The following is an 18153-nucleotide window of genomic DNA, read 5'->3' as shown; positions in this document are numbered from 1 at the left end:
AATGTTTTTTTTTAAAAAAGAGCAACTGTTGAGTTTCTTGCCGGTTTCTTCTCAGCAGAATCTGCCTTCCAAACCGGTGGTAGAATCTTTAAAAATAGTCAACTGACGTGTCAAAAGTGCTTGTAAATTGAGCCTACTTGAAATAAATGAATTTTGATTTGATTTGATTTGACATAATTATTTAATCACGTCAGAAACAATTTCTGAGCGGCCGGACTCCTTAATACCAACAAGCACTCACTCAGCCTGCGTCCTAGCTTCAGCGATGACGGCGCACGCGCGCACCATCTCCAGCTTCAAGTGCACGATGACGTCACGCAGCTTGTCGATACCGCACTCCTTCCTCAGGCGCGCGCTGTCCGTGTCCAAGTCTATGTTGAAGTTGGCCGATTGTATGTCTTGTTCAAACTAAAAGTTATGATATAATCAATTTCTGTTTCCAGTTACTCCAATATTTTTTTTTATTGGGCAATAAATGTGATAAATAACTATTCTATTGGATCAGGGTAACGTTGTTGCTTGCATTCGTCGATTTTTTTTAATATAATAGAAAAAAAAAGCAATTATTTTTTATCCATCTCTTTTATTTATCTTCCGCAAAGTATTGCCTGCTTTTGTTTTTGATGTTAAAAGTGATAACTATCTTCACAATAATATGATGAGTGTTAGTGTGTCTACTTGGTGTCGGTTGGATGACTTAGGATATATCGATGCCCGCTCATTGTGGCCAAACGTTGGCTAATTCGTTGGCCAATATGTTGGCTATCATGTGCCACAAACTTTTCTAACCCTGTGGTCAAAACTACGTTTGTGCCAGTTTTGGTCGCAAAACCCTCACCGGGCCAGATTAAATGGAATGTCCACCGCCCCATACAACGTCGACCCAGGGAACTCAGGTATACCCCATATAAAAGTATATGGAGATTATAATAAGGATCTGGTTAAATAAAAGTATGTTTATGCCACGGTAACGTTTGGTGATACAAATGGTATAAGTAAAATCTTAAATTGCAAATAAATGTATAGAATTCGATCTGTTTTATTATAAGTATAGTATTACATCCAAATTAATATGGACTTCCCAGAATAGATTCATACATACCTTGATTTGTTTCTCATGTGTCAGTTTCATGAATGTATACATTTCCATGTTGAAATCGTTCACTTCTTTGATGAGCATGTTTCTTAATTTTTGATTCATCTTCGCTTTGTTGATTCTTTCTTGTTCCAACAGAGCTGCAGCCGCTTCAGCTGAAGCTGCTTGAGCGTTAGTCGCTTGAGCTGCTGGTTTTGACTGAAACTAAATAAAATAAATGTATTACTATATCTATATTTCTATACTAATAATATAATTTTAGTAGAGAAACTTTTTGTTTCTTTTAAAAAGAAACAGATTTGTGTTTGTTTGCACTGAATAGCCAAATTATATGGGTTTCTTGTGAACTACGGAACTCTAAAAAGTAGCAAAAATGTTCGACGCTTCTGTGGCGCAGTGGGTTCGCCCTCCCTCGATTCGGCCCAAATTACCGAGAGGTTGAAAAGGCCATGGGAGGTGGTGGGTTGACGTAGTTCTGACTTTTGCCGTGGCTAGTTACCACCCTACCGGATTTTCATCCTCCTCCTAACAAGCCCGCTTCCATCTAAGATTGCATCATCATCATCACCATCAGGTGAATTGTAGTCAAGGGCTAACCTGTAGAGAATATAACAAAAAAAAAAACATATTACCGGAGCACTAGTTGTCTCAACTGCAGGCGATGCTGGCTCCTTTTTTACTCCAAATGATAAACTTGTGGCTGCGAACGAGAAAAGTTACTTGAACAGTAAACCTCAGTAATAGAGAGAAATGAATATCTTAGCATTCCATGGATTCACTGTGCGGGTGCCGGGTCCATCGCATGGTAGAGAGAAGAACTCCGAGCAGAGTCCCGAACTTGTTACTACAGGATGTAGGGTTAAGGAATTCCTTGACGATCGATCAACACTCCCCGTTCTCTGCTCGTGTTGTTCTCCCTGCCTAGCTAAATTTGGTAAGATCCTAGTAGAAGGAAACGTGTAGATAGTTTACACTGTGGTCATTAATACTGAAACTACTATACTCGTACATATAGGAAACTTTACCTGCAGGAGGTGCAATATTAGTCAGTGGTTGTTGCACCGGTTTTGGTACTACAGGTATAGGTTGCTGGGCCTGTGTAGGTTGCGGCACTAGCGTAGGTTGCGGAACCGGTGTAGGTTGCGGGACCGGCACAGGTTGCGCTGGCGGTTGCTGGTACATTGGCGGTGGTTGCGGCTAAAAATTAACATCATTACATCAATTTTGTCCATTTATGTCATTGATCTCTTATAATAAATGAACGCACAATCATGTTGAAAGTTTCACTTAAAAACTGGCCAATTTTGCTTTGACAGTTATAGGATTATTGGTAAAGAAAATTATACAAAAAAGCCTTTAAATATAGTCCAATATACAATAAAAGCCCAAATTCAGAGCAAACTCAACCTTAAGGATTGAGTTTAAGGTTGAATTTGCATATGCAACTACTTGAATTGAGTGCCAAGAAGTTCTGTTTGGGTGTGGGGTGTGGGGACGTCTTTGGTCACTGATTGTGCATCTACTATTTAATAGGAAATCGGTAATATATGTATTGCAATATAACTTGATTTCCAAAATGTATTTAAGTGCATTTTTTTATAAACAGCTAAGCTAATATTGATATCGTCCAATTATTTTGAGATTTGATTATTTTTTTAAAGTGTTATAATAATAATGGTTGTAAAAAAAATACCTTGGGTTGAGGAAAGGGCACAGTTGGTGGTGCTTCAGGTTGTGATGGCACATCTTCAGGTGTTGTTCTAAAAAGTAAAGTAAATTATTAAATATACTTTGGTCTATTTCATAGAAAATTCATAGTAACTGAATAATATATTTACTACAGCAAAACCATCATGATATCATCATTGAATAGGACATCTATACTTATTTGTAGCTGTGATAAACAATGAACCAAGAGAAAACGAGATCATTCGGTTTACATATAGCAACAAAGAACGAGTGGTATTTAAGCACTCTCTCATTGTTATTGGACGAAAGAGAGCGCGTGATAAAGACAAAATTTAGACTTCGCCGTTATTAGTCGACAGTCTGTCTCTTTCGTTCTTCCCAAAATCTGACTTTCCTGTATTGGAATAATATCCTGTATTAAAAATATTATATCGACGAGAGAGGAAGAGGCGTGTTACGTAAGCTTAAGCTACCCACATTTTTCGAGACTAGAGAAAGACAAATATCGACCAATAGCGGCGCAATCGCTATTGGTCGACGTCTTTTCTCTTCACGAGATCTGCAATATCCCGTCAAATAGTAGGTACCTCGTCAAAGCAGCGGCCGGTAGTGCCATATGTTGCACTGGCACGCATATTTGCGACGCCGACTTGTTCAGGTTGACTATGTTGAAGATTGACAACAGTCCGGTCTGTGATACCACGTGTAGAAGAGGCATCGGCGGTAGCATCTCGTTCTCACCTACAAAGGGTTAAAAAAAAACATTTTATTTCAGATCAGACACCCATATACAAAATATTCATTGAATACAGAGAAGCAGTTAAAAATTAAAACTAGAAAAGATCAGAATTAAAATTATTAACACCGCGCGGTTTCAGCCGCGTGGTTCCAGTTCCCGTAGGAATACGGTGATAATATATGATAATATATAATATAGCCTTCCTCGATAAATGGGCTATCTAATGTTGAAAGAATTTTTCCAATCGGACTAGTATTTCCTGAGATTAGCGCGCTCAAACAAACAAACTGTTCAGCTTTATAATATTAATATAGATTAGTATAAATACTATTTTACACTATAATTTTAAGCATTTTATTATACTATTTTATTTTACGTTCGGAACCTTGTGCACGTTTAGCCAGTTTTAAAGATTATATTGTTAGGGGGATATCTGAGCTTTAAAAAGTTTGTTCTCTGACTCAGGACTGTATTTCAGAAATCCGCAATTTTACTATTAGTGTTATTAATAATAGGAGTTAGGACAATATTGGCTGTTAGAACAATATTAGGTGTTAGGACAATATTAGGTGTTAGGACAATATTAGGTGTTAGGACAATATTAAGTGTTAGGACAATGTTAGGTGTTAGGACAATATTGAGTGTTAGGACAATATTAGGTGTATGGACTATTTTTAACTCTTGATTGGATAAGATCAGATGTTTGCATGTTCAAATCATGTCAAGGCAACTGTTGGTACCGAGTTGTTGAATGTTCAGGGTTGCTATTATAACTGAGGCACTTTTCAGTTATGCAGAATTTTATATCAATATTAGCAGACGCTTAAAGCTCGTGTCAAATCTGTTATTTCACTATATACTAGCTATAAAAGAGTGGAGCCTTCCAATACAGAGGTAGAACTTTACTAGGTTTACTATTCATAAAAGAAGCTTTCAAACTCACACATATTTATGTTATTTTAGAAACTGAAATAAACGATTTTTATTTTATTTTATTATGGATAAGGTCCTAGTTCCCATTTTTTTTTATGTATACAGAGTCGGGGATCTGCTTTTTAAATATTTTCTTTGTTATATAAAAAACTTACCCCAAGGTAACTGGTGTATGGCAGCAGAGTCAATACAAATACCAACAGGGTAGTTCTCTAGCTTTTTATCTGTCAATGGTAATTCGGGCCTTGCTTCATCAGACTAAAAACAAAATAAAACATTAAAATATATCTAAATAAAAGAAAATACTATAGATATGTATATTGTTTCATTTCACTGCATAGTTGGTTAACCCATGTTGCTTCAGATTCTAAGGTCCTGGGTTCTTTTCCTGAGTCAGACTATGAAAAGAAATATACAATGTCCCATAATTAATGGATAAAACGCAAATACACCACCTAATTATTTAAAACTGAAAAATCCGAAAAAAAGATATAACTTGGTCATCTTAGGGATTTTCAGTAAACTATTCAAATTAGTTTTAGATAATTAGGTGGTGTACCTAGCGTTTGCGTTTTACCCATTAATTACGGGACACCCTATATAAGCTCGTCTTTCTTCCAAAATATTATCAGTAGTAGAGAGAGCAGAGAATTGGTATTTATTAAGTATGTGCTACTAATCCCCATGCTTCATTGATTACACTAATAAAAAGCCTAACAATCTAGGAATAATAAAGTAATAAAGAACAAATTCTTTGCATACTAGTAATGAAATAAATATTAATACATACTTGACACCACTGCACCCAGTTTGTACTGTCGGGGGAAGCAAGAGTTGCTATTTCCATACTGTTTGATGACGAAGACAATATCAGGTTCCTGTTATATATTATACATTTTAATATTAAATAGTCATCATCCTGCCAACCAGTGTTTTTTTGTCACTACCTCTAATAGGGTGGATCTGTATTTTTTTTAATAAGTTCTTAATCATGAACATGTTGTGTTGTAAAATTATTAGAGTTTCGTTTATGTTGCATTGTATGAACATTGAACAAGAACATTTTTATCTTGATTTTAATATTAGTGTAAAAAATTATATTAATGTGTCAGAGAAAGGGCTGACATCAGAACAAAACAATTATGAAATAAAAACCTATTAAATCTCAAAATTCCCACCAACAATGTAACCAATAAACCCTAGAGTGGCAAAGAATAAAGAATAACTTAGAGCAATGCCTAAGGCTTGTGTCTCTGGGTGCAGGTTTAAGGGGATCCTCAACCACATATGTCAACACTCACATTCACTGCTTCAGTGAAAATATTGAAAACTATCTATCTAACTATAACATACTGTTACCATCGCGTTGACGTAAACGCGAATTTGATGGAATTGAAACAGTTGTGCAGTAATGCCATTAGATGGCACTGTTTCAATTCCGTAGAAATTCGCGTTTACGTTAACGCGATAGTAAAGGTATCAAAACACTAGGCCCTCAGTTATTCTCAAATATAATAAAGTATAAAAGAAATTAGTTACCATTGGGAAATCCCTTGCAGATAATAGTACCAAGGTCTCGTTGATCCCATACTATAACAAATGTCCTCAAAATTAAGGCAAGTAAGTTGACCTCCTTTGGGTGTATTTACAATTGTTACAGCTGAAAAAATATATAATATTATAGGTTTATCACATAAATAGCCTTCCTCAAGTAATTTACTATTTTGTACTGAAAAAATTTAAGCATATATTTAATATTATAAAACTCAAGAGTGTTTGTTTCATTGAACCCGCTAATCTCAGGAACAACTGGTCCGATCCAAAAATTCTTTTAGTGTTAGATAGCCCTTTAATCCAGGAAGGCTGTAGGCTATTTTATCCCTGTATTCCTATGGGAACAGGAACCACGCGGCGTCAACTAGTTTAAGCATAAAAATGAAAATAATAACTATAACATGCACAATCACCTAGCTGAGTGCAAAAATGGCCCATAGTGAAGATTATGGTCGGTTATGGTACTGCATAGATTTAACAGCCTCAAAAGCTTAATGGTAAAAAATCAAAAATTCATTTATTTCAAGTAGGCTCAGTATACAAGCACTTTTGATATGTCAGTTAACTATTTGTAAAGATTCTACCACCGGTTCGGAAGGCAGATTCTGCTGAGAAGAAACCGGCAAGAAACTCAACAGTTGCTCTTTTTTAAAAAAAGTCATACAATCTATACTAATATTATAAAGAGGTAAAGTTTGTAAGTTTGTAAGTTTGTCACATTTTTTAAATGGGGTAATCTTCGGAACTACTGGTCCGATTTTAAAAATTCTTTCACCAGTAGAATGCTACATTATCGGGGAGTGCTATAGGCTATATTTTATATTGGTATCATATATATTAGCAGAGTTATCACAGTTTTTGTCATACAGGTCGGACCGAAAATCCTCTTAGGCAGACTTATTCGCATGCGCTGCCTTAACCATTGTGTAAAATTGAAATTAATGTATGGAGGCTTTATGTATCTTTAAAAGTTCTACAAAAAAGTCCGCGACACCATATACCTATTTTCTATACATTAGCAGATATAGTACCTTTTGTGTTTTAAAAATTATTAATTTTATATACTTAGGTTTGCGTCATTATTTATGCTACTTAACTTAAATCCTTATCAAAATAAATTATTTAATAATCACAAGGATGTTATGGAGATAAGATTTGCCCTTTATAGTATGTTAATTAGTTAAATAATTTCGGAGATAATACAAAATTTCTAAAAGGCGCAATGCCGCTTATGTTTAAGCGCCAACCGCCAAATTAAGTTGAACCTTCCTCTATAGGTTTCTACGTATTTTATAGGGATCAGCATTTTTGGTTACTAAACTCTATGTAGGCGTTTTATCCATTTACTAATAGATGGCGTTGAGCAAAAACACCATATTTTTGTACGGCGCTAGGGAGATTTATGCCGACTACATGATGATCGAAATTGATTGTTTATACATTGGTGTTGGTGGTGAAAAATTTACTTAGATTTTGGCAAGTCGATGTTAATTGTTATTATTGTTAATGATTATGTTCTACTTCTAGGCACGTACCACGTAGGTAGATAAAGTTAGCTAGGTACTGTTTGTCTGACTCTGTCTATTTACGTATTTGCTTTTTAGATTTAGAAATAGAGATTAGAGACATACTTTAAGTTTTAATTTATAGTTTAGATACGTCGTACTTTCTTTGTTTAGGTTCAGGACCAGGTTCAGGTAATCAGGTTTAAACTTTAAATTCAAATAAATAATTTGTAATTTTATTTTATTCGTTTCGTTTCGACTTTCGACTTTCGTCATACGTATTTCGTGTAATTAGTTATTATTTCGTTTTATGGTATTATTTCGATTGTTGTGTATATAAATTAATTAAAACTTAGTAAGTGTAATTATAGTGTTTTGTGTTAACTTAATTTTGTAAAAGATATACATACGTAGTCTATACTAATATTATAAAGAGGTAAAGTTTGTAAGTTTGTAAGTTTGTCACATTTTTTAAATGGGATAATCTTCGGAACTACTGGTCCGATTTTAAAAATTCTTTCACCAGTAGAATGCTACATTATCGGGGAGTGCTATAGGCTATATTTTATATTGGTATCATATATATTAGCCGAGTTATCACAGTTTTTGTCATACAGGTCGGACTGAAAATCCTCTTATACAGACTTATTCGCATGCGCTGCCTTAACTATTGTGTAAAATTGAAATTAATATATGGAGACTTTATGTATCTTTAAAAGTTCTACAAAAAAGTCCGCGACACCATATATCTTCTATATATTGAAGGCCTTTTTTCTTCTATATGATATATAGAAGAAAAAAGGCCTTTTGTGTTTTAATTTTATAAAATTTAATTTTATATACTTAGGTTTACGTCATTATTTATACAACTAAACTTTAATCCTTATTAAAATAAATTATTTAATAATCACAAGGGTATTATGGAGATAAGATTTGCCCTTTACAGTATGTTAATTACTTAAATAGTTTCGGAGATAATACAAAATTTCTAAAAGACGCAGAAATTCCACTATATGACGCCCGGCGCTTTCATTTACGTAGTTCCCGTTCCCGTGTGAATATGGGGATCAAACATAGCCTTGGACACTCGCAAATAACGTAGCTTTCTATTGGTAAAACAATTTTCCAAATCGGTCCAGTAGATCCAGAGATTACCTCCTACAACCACACGAACTTTACCTCTTTATATTATTAGCATAGAAGTCTCTATTTCTCTTGGTCATACCACCACTCTCGAAGGACTGGACCGATTTTGCTAAGGGTAGGAGTAAGATAGAGAAGTTACAGGGTAGGTTAGGGTACGGGTAGGGAAGCGTAGGGGTAGTGCAGGGGTAGGGTAGGTTTAGGGCCGGGTTTAGGGTAGTGGTAGGGTCGGGGTAGAGGTAGGGTAGTGGTAGGGTAGAGGTACGGGTAGGATAGGGAAGTGGCAGGGTAGGGGTAGGATAGGCGTGAGATAGGGGTACGGGTGGGATAGGGGTAGGAAAGGGATAGGGTACGGGGAGGGTACGGGTAGGATTGGGGTAGGGTATAGGTAAGGTAGGGGTAGGGTCGGGGCAGTGGTAGGGTTGGGGTAGTGATAGGGTAGGGGTATGGTAGGGGTAGGGTAGGTTAGGTTAGGTTAGGGGGTAGTAGTAAAATTGACATCGAAGTTTACGCAAACGAAGTCGCGGGCGTCCGCTAGTAATATTATAATTACAATTTATGACAACATTACAATTTCTTATAGTTTTACTTCCTGTGTCAAGGTGGAAGCTGATCCAACGGCCTCCAAGCAACTTTGTCATTAAGGAGCGGTCAGACTCATCACTGAGAGGTGGTGGTTCGATCCCCGTCCAGTTGGTCTATTGTCATACCCACTACAAACACAGTCTTTCCCGACTAATTGGAGGGGAATGGTAATATTGGTCATTTTAAAAAAAAAAAATATGGCAAATATTCTAATAAAAAAAAAAATAAAAAAGAAGAAGGGAGTATAACGAACCTGGTCGATTATTATCTGATGCATTTTTATAAGTCACAGCAAATTGGTATGTTGCAATCCAGTGTATAGCTAACACTTCAACCGGTGCACCTTCAAACAGATTCGGTGCAGGGATCATTTTCATTGGAGAGAGATCAGGCTTGTATTGGCTGAGAGTACCGTCGTTGTTACCCGTCACAAGTTGTTTGCCTTTTGGACTCCAACATATGCATCTAAAAACGAAAATTATTTTCAAAAAAGGGTATTTCAAAATATGCTTTTAGGTAAAATCATATACATATTTTGTTTTACATAACTTAGTGGTAATGGAAATTATGAAAAACATCCATAAAATCCGAGAGCATTTAGGTATTTGATAATCAGGCATATTATTTTTATAAAACACATATCAATCAATCAATCAAAGCCTTTATTACTTCTTAACAATAAATTACATAGTTATTTTAAGTTTAATTTATCCTATACTATTTGTGTTAGTGTATTAGTTTATTAATATTTAACAAAATTGCGTGTAGATTTTTTTTAAAATTGTTTGTTCTGAAATAAGTGTTAGAAGGTTATAATTGTTACGTATGTGTAGTGTATTGTTAACATAAAATATTAAACATTTATGTATGTGAGGGTATGACAATAAATACACAGTATTGAACTAGCAAGTGGCGTTTCATTACATGGTGGCAGCGGTGCGAGTTATTTAATTAGTTTTTAGAAGTTTGAGTCAGTGAATTATTGAAATAAGTGAAGATTTAACGTAAGTGACGTTAATGCAAGTTTGTATTACGGTAAAATGGAGCACGCTCGCCCACCGGCTGAGTTAAACATCGATGGCAGTCCAGCCGCGCGAGCGGACGCGTGGACAAAATGGTGGAAGCAATTCGAGATCTTTTTAAAAGCATCGGGGACGATTAAGGAACCACTAGATGTACAAGCCAGCTTGTTAGTGAATCTCATCGGGCCAGAGGGTTATGAGATATTTTCAACCTTCACGTATGGTAAAGAGGAAAGTGCAGAGGACGTGAAATGTCTTAAAAGTAAATTTGATACTCATTTTGGAACAAAGAAAACTAATGTTACAATGTTACGGTTTAAATTTTTTACGAGAAATCAATGCGAGGGTGAGCCGATAGGAAAATATGTTACCGCGCTCAGATTGCTCAGTCAAGATTGCAAGTTTGAGCATCTCACAGACGACTTAATCAAAGATCGCATAGTATGTGGCATTTCTAACAACGTCGTTCGGGATCGTCTACTGAGGACTGATGATCTAAATCTCACGAAGACTATGCAAATCTGTGAGGCCGATGAGATATCGAGGCATGAGAGTAAGCAAATAGAAGAGGCGAGTTCGAGCGTTCGTGTGGACGGAGTGGCCGGGCGCGGCCAGACCGGCCGGAGTCGGGACCGCGGCGGAGTGCCGGCGAATGAATGAATATATTGTCTAAATTAGATTATTTGAATCTAGGTCTTAGTTACAAAAAATTGAGCCCTTACACTGGGCGAGTGCACTCTTATACCGGCAACGTTGTGCCGATAATAGGACAATGTAACCTATCTGTTAAATATAAGGAAGTGTTTTATAATCTGAAGTTTGTTGTATGTAACATGCAATGTCAAAATATATTAGGATTGAGTGCTTGTGTAAAACTGGGCTTAATACAAAGAATAGATAACTTAGATATAGACAAAAGTTATTCAGATTTATTTTCGGGTATCGGGAAATTGCCTGGTATACATAGGATAGTTATAGATAAAACGGTGCAACCCAGTATATGTCCGTCGCGGAAAATACCACTAGGTCTCCGAGAGAAACTCCACAGTGAGTTGCAGCGCATGGAACAGCTGGGTGTAATTCGCAAGGTACAGCATCCAACAGAATGGGTAAACGCTATAGTAATAACAGCGAAGAAAAATGGGGATATACGCGTGTGTTTAGACCCGCGGCAGTTAAATCGCGCGATCCGGCGTGCGCACTTCACGTTACCCACGGTGACCGACCTCGCGGCGAGACTGCGCGGGGCGAGCTGCTTCAGCGTGCTCGACGCGCGCTGCGGCTTCTGGATGCTCCAGCTGGACGACGTTAGCGCGGACCTGTGCACGTTCAGCACCCCTCAAGGCAGGTACCAGTTCTTGCGACTACCCTACGGGATAAGCTGTGCACCAGAAATATTCCACGCGAGAGTGCGTCAGCACCTGGAAGATCTGGAGGGAGTCGACTCATTCATAGACGACATCGTGGTCTGGGGTAAGACTCGGGAGGAACATGATCTACGATTGAATCGATTATTAGAAAGGGCGCGCGAAATAGGAATGAGATTTAATAAAGACAAATGTAAATTTGGGGTCAATGAGATAACGTATTTAGGACATATTTTCGATGAACGGGGCATGAGACCGGATGTTAACAAAGTTAAAGCTATTCTGGAAATGCCCGAGCCCAGTGATAGAAAATCATTAGAGCGGTTTTTAGGTATGATTAATTACCTTTCAAAATTTGTACCTAATTATTCACAGGCGGTGGCTTCGCTTAGAAGTTTACTTAAAAAAAATGCTGAATGGGTGTGGGACTCGGTGCATTCGGAGGCGGTGAAGTTATTAAAAACAAAAATTGCAACAGCGCCAGTGCTCGCATTGTATAGTACGGAGCTCCCGGTTGTACTTTCGGTGGACGCCAGCGCGGAGGCCCTCGGCGCGGTGTTACTGCAGTCGGGGCGCCCGGTCGAGTTCGCGTCCCTCACGCTCACTGACACGCAGCGACGGTACGCACAAATAGAAAAAGAAATGTTAGCAATTGTGTTTGCGTGTGAACGGTTTCATCAATATATTTTAGGGCGACGCGACGTGACCATACAGAGTGACCATAAACCGCTAGAATCGATAGTTAAAAAATCGTTATCTTCCGTTCCGGCTAGATTACAGCGTATGATGCTTAGACTGCAGAGGTATGATTTTAAGGTCGTATATACTCCTGGAAAATATATGTATATTGCAGATACTTTATCTAGGGCCCCGTTACCGGAATGCATGTACGAAAAGTTAAATGAAAACATTGAAGCACAAACTTGTTTTATGATTAGTAATTTGCAGTTTAGTGATAAAAAATTGAATTTAGTTAAAGAAAACGTAGCTAATGATGACGAATGTCGAGACTTAGTGAAATATATAGTAAACGGTTGGCCTAAAAATAAATACGAAGTGAAAGTTAATCTTAGGATATTTTGGTCGTATCGTGAAAGTCTACAGTATGTAGATGGATTGATAATTAAGGATTATTTATTATATATACCGGCAGCACTACGGCGCGAGATGTTAGAAAGGATTCACGAGGGTCACCTAGGCATCGACCGCTGCAAGCGGCGCGCGCGCCAGGTGATGTTCTGGGTAGGCATGTCCCGCGACATCGAGCACGCCGTGCGCGCGTGCGCCACGTGCGAGCGGTACGCGCCCGCGCCGCGCCGGGAGCCGATGTTGCCGCACGCCATTCCCGACGTGCCGTGGCTCAAGGTAGGCTCAGATATATTTGAATATAGAAAAAAGAATTTCCTTATCCTAGTAGATTATTTTTCGAACTTCGTTGAAGTTAATGAATTGACGTCGGTAAATAGTAATTCTGTGATAAGGGCTATGAAGGAGCAATTTGCTAGATACGGAATTCCCAATGAATTGATCACAGATAATGCAACAGTTTACTGCTCGAAGGAATTTCAAACCTTTCTTAGTACATGGGATATTAAACACGTGACGTCTTCACCTTTGTATGCCCAGAGTAATGGTAAAAGTGAGCGCAGCGTCCGTACGGTAAAAAATTTAATAAAGAAAAGTTTCGATTCGGGAAAAGATTATTACATAGGATTATTAAACCTTAGGACTGCACCACGGGAAAACATAGACTCCCCAGCGCAGATCCTTATGGGTAGGAGGTTAAATACGCGGCTGCCAACACATCATAAATTGTTTAATGATATTGTCGATCGCAAAAAGAATCACGATGCCGTGTTGGACCAACAACATAAACAAAAAATTTATTATGATAGTCGTGCCGCGAAACATCTTCGACCTCTGCGTGTTGACGATAAAGTGGTGATCATAGACGGTAAGAACCGAAAGAGCGCAAAAATTATTCAGCCGGCCGCGGAACCCAGGTCGTATATCGTAGAGGATCAAGTCAGACGTAGATATCGACGTAATCGGCGTCATTTAGTATGTAGGTATTTTATGTTTAGTTGCATGGTTTATTTATAGTAAGTACTAGAATTTCGGTCTGAAAAATATTTAAAAAAAAAAAAAAAAAAATTAAAAATGTGAATGTAAAAGAGAATTATAGAAAATTGTAATCTGAATTATTATATTATATGCATGTAAAGAATTATTAAAATGAAATTGTATTGTTGTGTATGGGGTAAAAATATAAATATTGTATTTTTTTTTTTATCACTGTACCTATACTTATATTCCTAATCCTGGATTATGATTATAATAAGTATTGATTTAATAATGTTTAGATGTATTATGATTCCTTTTCTAGTAAACATTATAAGAAGGAAGGAAAATAATTAATATGATATTGTAATTGTTGTAAATGAATAAATGTTTGTCTTTTATTGAAAAGGGGAAAGATGTAGTGTATTGTTAACATAAAATATTAAACATTTATGTATGTGAGGGTATGACAATAAATACACAGTATTGAACTAGCAAGTGGCGTTTCATTACAGTATGTTAGTATAGTACTTAATATTTATGTTAAGAATCCCTCAATGGGTATAGGCCTCCTCCAGCTGATACATTTTATTTATTCTTTTATATGTAGAAAAATAATTCGTTAATTATGTAGGTTTTCCATCCATAATACGCAAGTAATATTATAAGTTGATTCGTTTAATTATATGTATCAAATGAAAGACGGCGTGCTCGAATTTTTACCCAAATAAAGAAAATTATGTTTTAAGTAAAATAATAAAATAAAATAGATAAATAAGTAATTATTATTTAGAACCAAATATGCTTTTTTAACATTTACAAGAGCTTAAGTATATGACATACTCATACTTCTTTCACATGGTAGCAACATGAAATATAACATAAAATACATAAGACGAGTTTCGTTTATTTATATATTTTTTGTTTTATATTTATAAAACACATATAGAATAGGGAAATATTGATGTCATAAAGGAAGTCCTTAAACCTACACCTGAGTTACAAGTCAAGAGTATTTATTTTGTCACAAAATGGACTACATAGTGAATCCACAAAATTATAAATTATCTCTGGTCATAGTACAACATCAACTTATCATTTAAAACAATAAAGAAAAATAGTGGAATATATTATGTTACCTTGCATTTGATTGTATTTTCTTCATTTGCATTGTGCTAACTTGGCTAACAATCAAAGTTCCATCAAAAAATACAATGCCAATAGTATCTGGTATGCATGGATTCCACTGCAGTGCTGATACAAAAGTTGTAGGGCTCACGTCACATTTGATAGACACAGATGGTCTAATATCCTGGATTGTATTGAATATTGAAAGAGAATTAATTTAGCTAGTTAAAGGCACAGATATATCTATAATAATAATAAAAGGTTTTTTTTTCCCATTTAGGTAGTACTTATCAGTATTTTAAAACTATTGTAACAAATCTATATATTAAAAAATTTTCCTACAACAGCTCTGCTGATAGTCTGCCGACTAATTGCATGAGGAAAAACAGAACAAAAATAATTAATTATGTTATGCACTAGTTAACAATGGACCCTTTCGGGTATAAACCTCCTCCATCTTTTTCCATTGTCCCTTTCTTTTGTCAGTTCAATCCAACCTTTGCCAGCCACTGTGGTGATATCATTTACCCATCTTCCTATAGGCCTTCCTACTTTCCTTTTACAGATATATCTGTACTTATAATAAATCTGTAGAGAGGTCAATTCTGTACATAAAATATATTTCTAAAATAACTATCAGGGGGTTATAAGTGTTTGATACTGATGCAATCAGTAAAATTTTCGTCTGTCTGTTTGTCTGTATATTCATTATAGAAACAAAAACTACTTGACAGATTTTAATGAAACTTGGTGCAATTATTCTTCATACTCCTGGGCAGGTTATAGTATGCTTTTCATCATGCTACAATCAATAGGAGCCGAGCAGTGCGAGCACTGAGAGTCAACACAAAACACACACATTTCAGTATTGTATGCTGTTATTCTGAACACTTCCTAGAAATTAATACATTTTAGATGTCAGCAACCATAATCAGCATCCAGTCAGTGTTACTTTAAGACCAGCTTTACGTTATTATTTATTAAATAATAAGGCTTATAATAAATATTTATATAATAGTTATATTAACATTTAAGTGCAGTATACATACAGTATTTTGGAAATCCAGGCATTTATAGACAAGGACCATTTGCCCACCAACAACGGCCAACCATTCTTCATTGCAATTGACTGCAATGTGTGTAGGAGACACTGGCAGCTTAACAGACAGAAATTGAGGCTCAGTATCCTTATCAATCAACTCTTTGAGGTAATATACTGAAAATCAATAATAATAATTAATAGCTTCAATAGTTCAACGGATAAGTGCTCAGTCACATCACAGAGAGGAGGTATTCACTAATTTGGTTTTTATTATCAACTCAATAAAATAAACATCAAATCTTGACAAAATATCATCAACATACTGTATGATATCCACTAGTAAACACTGGATGCTTTTTTTTTAAGAATATTTGCCATATTTTTATAATATTACCAATATTCTCATTCCCCTCCAACTACATGGGAAAGACTGTGTTAGGAGTGGGTAAGACAATAGACCATAGGGCGGGGAATTCGTTACGCAGAATCCCAATTTTGCATATTATGTCACCTGGCATACGTCAAAGATAGTGAATTAGCCTGCTGGACTTGCATTGTACCCACTACAAATACTGTCTTTCACAATTCATTGGGGGGGAATGGGAATAGTCATTATTTAAAAGATATGGCAAATATTTTTGCACAAAAAAACATTACGTTTAAACAGGGTATAATATGTAATTAAGACTTATCAGTCTTCACAGAACAATCTCCTTCGTGCCTTTTCCATCTACTCAACACTGGCGAGATAAACTGTGCTCAGTAGGCACTAATGAAAGCCATAAAAGAAGAACTGAATTGACTGTAATTAAGTAATATGGTATATATATAAGCAATATACTTTCTTAAATTAAGGGAAAAGTGGAATATTATTAACATTTAAAAGACTTGCTTACAGTTTTTTCAATTCAATTCAATTCTTCTTTATGGCTTTTACAGTTTTTTAAAAAATTAATATGTAAGGATTTTTTACTTATACTACAGCCTTTCTTGATTAATACTGTTTACCAACAAAAAATTAGAAATTAAGGTAGAGAATGTGTGGCATTTTATTACTTATTTATTTTAAATTATGTATGGTTTGTTTATATAATGTAATATTAAATATATTAACCATATCTAAAAATTCTAAGCTTATTAATCTAATTTATTTTCATTAATTTAAGAACAAGTTTAATTATTTTCTAATTATTGATTTATTGATGAAATAGTGATTTATACCCTCATTTTTAATTTGTTTGTTAGTAAACATAGGTTATGAAATGACGAACATCTTATGATTAGCTTCTATAGATTCATTTAAAAATACATGATGTTAAAGAAACTTACCTGATAATGTCTGAATTGGTGTCGCTACAAAAACCAAACCGTATTTGGATGTAGAAGCTATCAAGTTGTAACCACGGTTCGGTAATTGTTGGTTCGTGTTGAATACTTTGATTTTTCGTTGAAGTTTGAAAAGCAAGCTCTGTAATCGAATAAAAACGAATGTGTAGGGTGAAGTTTCGACTATCGTATACCTATTTAGAGCAAATCTACAATTCAAAATACTGTACCGGCTCATCAATAGAGTTTGGCGCAAATTGCACATCCATAATTGCGTTTTTAACTTATTCTTCACTGTAATGATTAGCAAATACGAAATAGGGTAGAAGTTTTTGAAGAATTTGAATTCTCACTAAAAAAATATTACAATTACAACCTTCATTTCGAATCGAACATCTTTCTCACAAATCCCATTCCCAATTCCCAAATAAAAACAGTGTTACCAACTCTCCAAAATATTTATCCCTAAAATTGGTGTCAAAAACCCCTAAAATCGCCTTAATTATTGAGTTGTCCCCCTAAAAAATATAAATTCATAATAATTTAGAAATAATATGTTTTCATATGTTTCAATTCTAGTCTATATTTAATACAGACAAAATACTACGTCTTTATCTGAAGATTCAGATTTTTTGAAATCATACATGTTGACAATGAATAAATTAACCAATTTTTTTTATTCGATGAAAATTGCCTCCAATTACCTCAGAGTGGTTGTAGAATAACGTATTATATGTAGTTATAAGTCGCTAGGCCAAGAAAGAAATTTTAAAATTATCATCAATTTAAAAATATTAAAGAGTCAAAAAATCCATGAAAATACCCCTAAAAATTTCAGACCCCTAAAAAAATCCCATTTCAATTATTTGCCCCCTAAATGTGGGGGGAAAACCCCTAAGTTGGGAACCCTGAATAAAAATTTGAGAAGGCGACCGACGGCGACGGATGACAGACGGCTGACTT

The 18153-nt window shown here is 35.6% G+C and overlaps 1 protein-coding gene across 2 annotated transcripts in view; it reads right to left on the bottom strand.

Moving 5' to 3' along the window:
• LOC112048180 (nuclear pore complex protein Nup214) overlaps positions 1–17621 on the bottom strand; it is a 41882-nt gene extending 24261 nt beyond the window's left edge. For both annotated transcript variants that reach the window (XM_052884368.1, XM_052884369.1), the window contains exons 1-14: positions 17421–17621; positions 17194–17332; positions 15872–16038; positions 14834–15006; positions 9498–9709; positions 5997–6117; positions 5248–5335; positions 4613–4715; positions 3373–3526; positions 2790–2856; positions 2122–2293; positions 1729–1796; positions 1103–1300; positions 242–408 (exon numbers count right to left, since the gene is read on the bottom strand). In XM_052884368.1, the coding sequence (XP_052740328.1) occupies positions 242–408; positions 1103–1300; positions 1729–1796; positions 2122–2293; positions 2790–2856; positions 3373–3526; positions 4613–4715; positions 5248–5335; positions 5997–6117; positions 9498–9709; positions 14834–15006; positions 15872–16038; positions 17194–17332; positions 17421–17459 (1868 nt within the window). In that variant the 5' untranslated portion in view covers positions 17460–17621. The remainder of the gene's footprint in view (positions 1–241; positions 409–1102; positions 1301–1728; positions 1797–2121; positions 2294–2789; positions 2857–3372; positions 3527–4612; positions 4716–5247; positions 5336–5996; positions 6118–9497; positions 9710–14833; positions 15007–15871; positions 16039–17193; positions 17333–17420) is intronic.
• Between the last annotated feature and the right edge of the window lie 532 nt (positions 17622–18153).

The sequence above is a fragment of the Bicyclus anynana genome, chromosome 11 (assembly GCF_947172395.1).
Source record: "Bicyclus anynana chromosome 11, ilBicAnyn1.1, whole genome shotgun sequence".
Taxonomy (NCBI): Eukaryota; Metazoa; Arthropoda; class Insecta; order Lepidoptera; family Nymphalidae; genus Bicyclus; species Bicyclus anynana.
The sequence above is the reverse complement of the archived record's forward strand: the minus strand, read 5'-3'. Positions and strand labels throughout refer to the sequence as shown.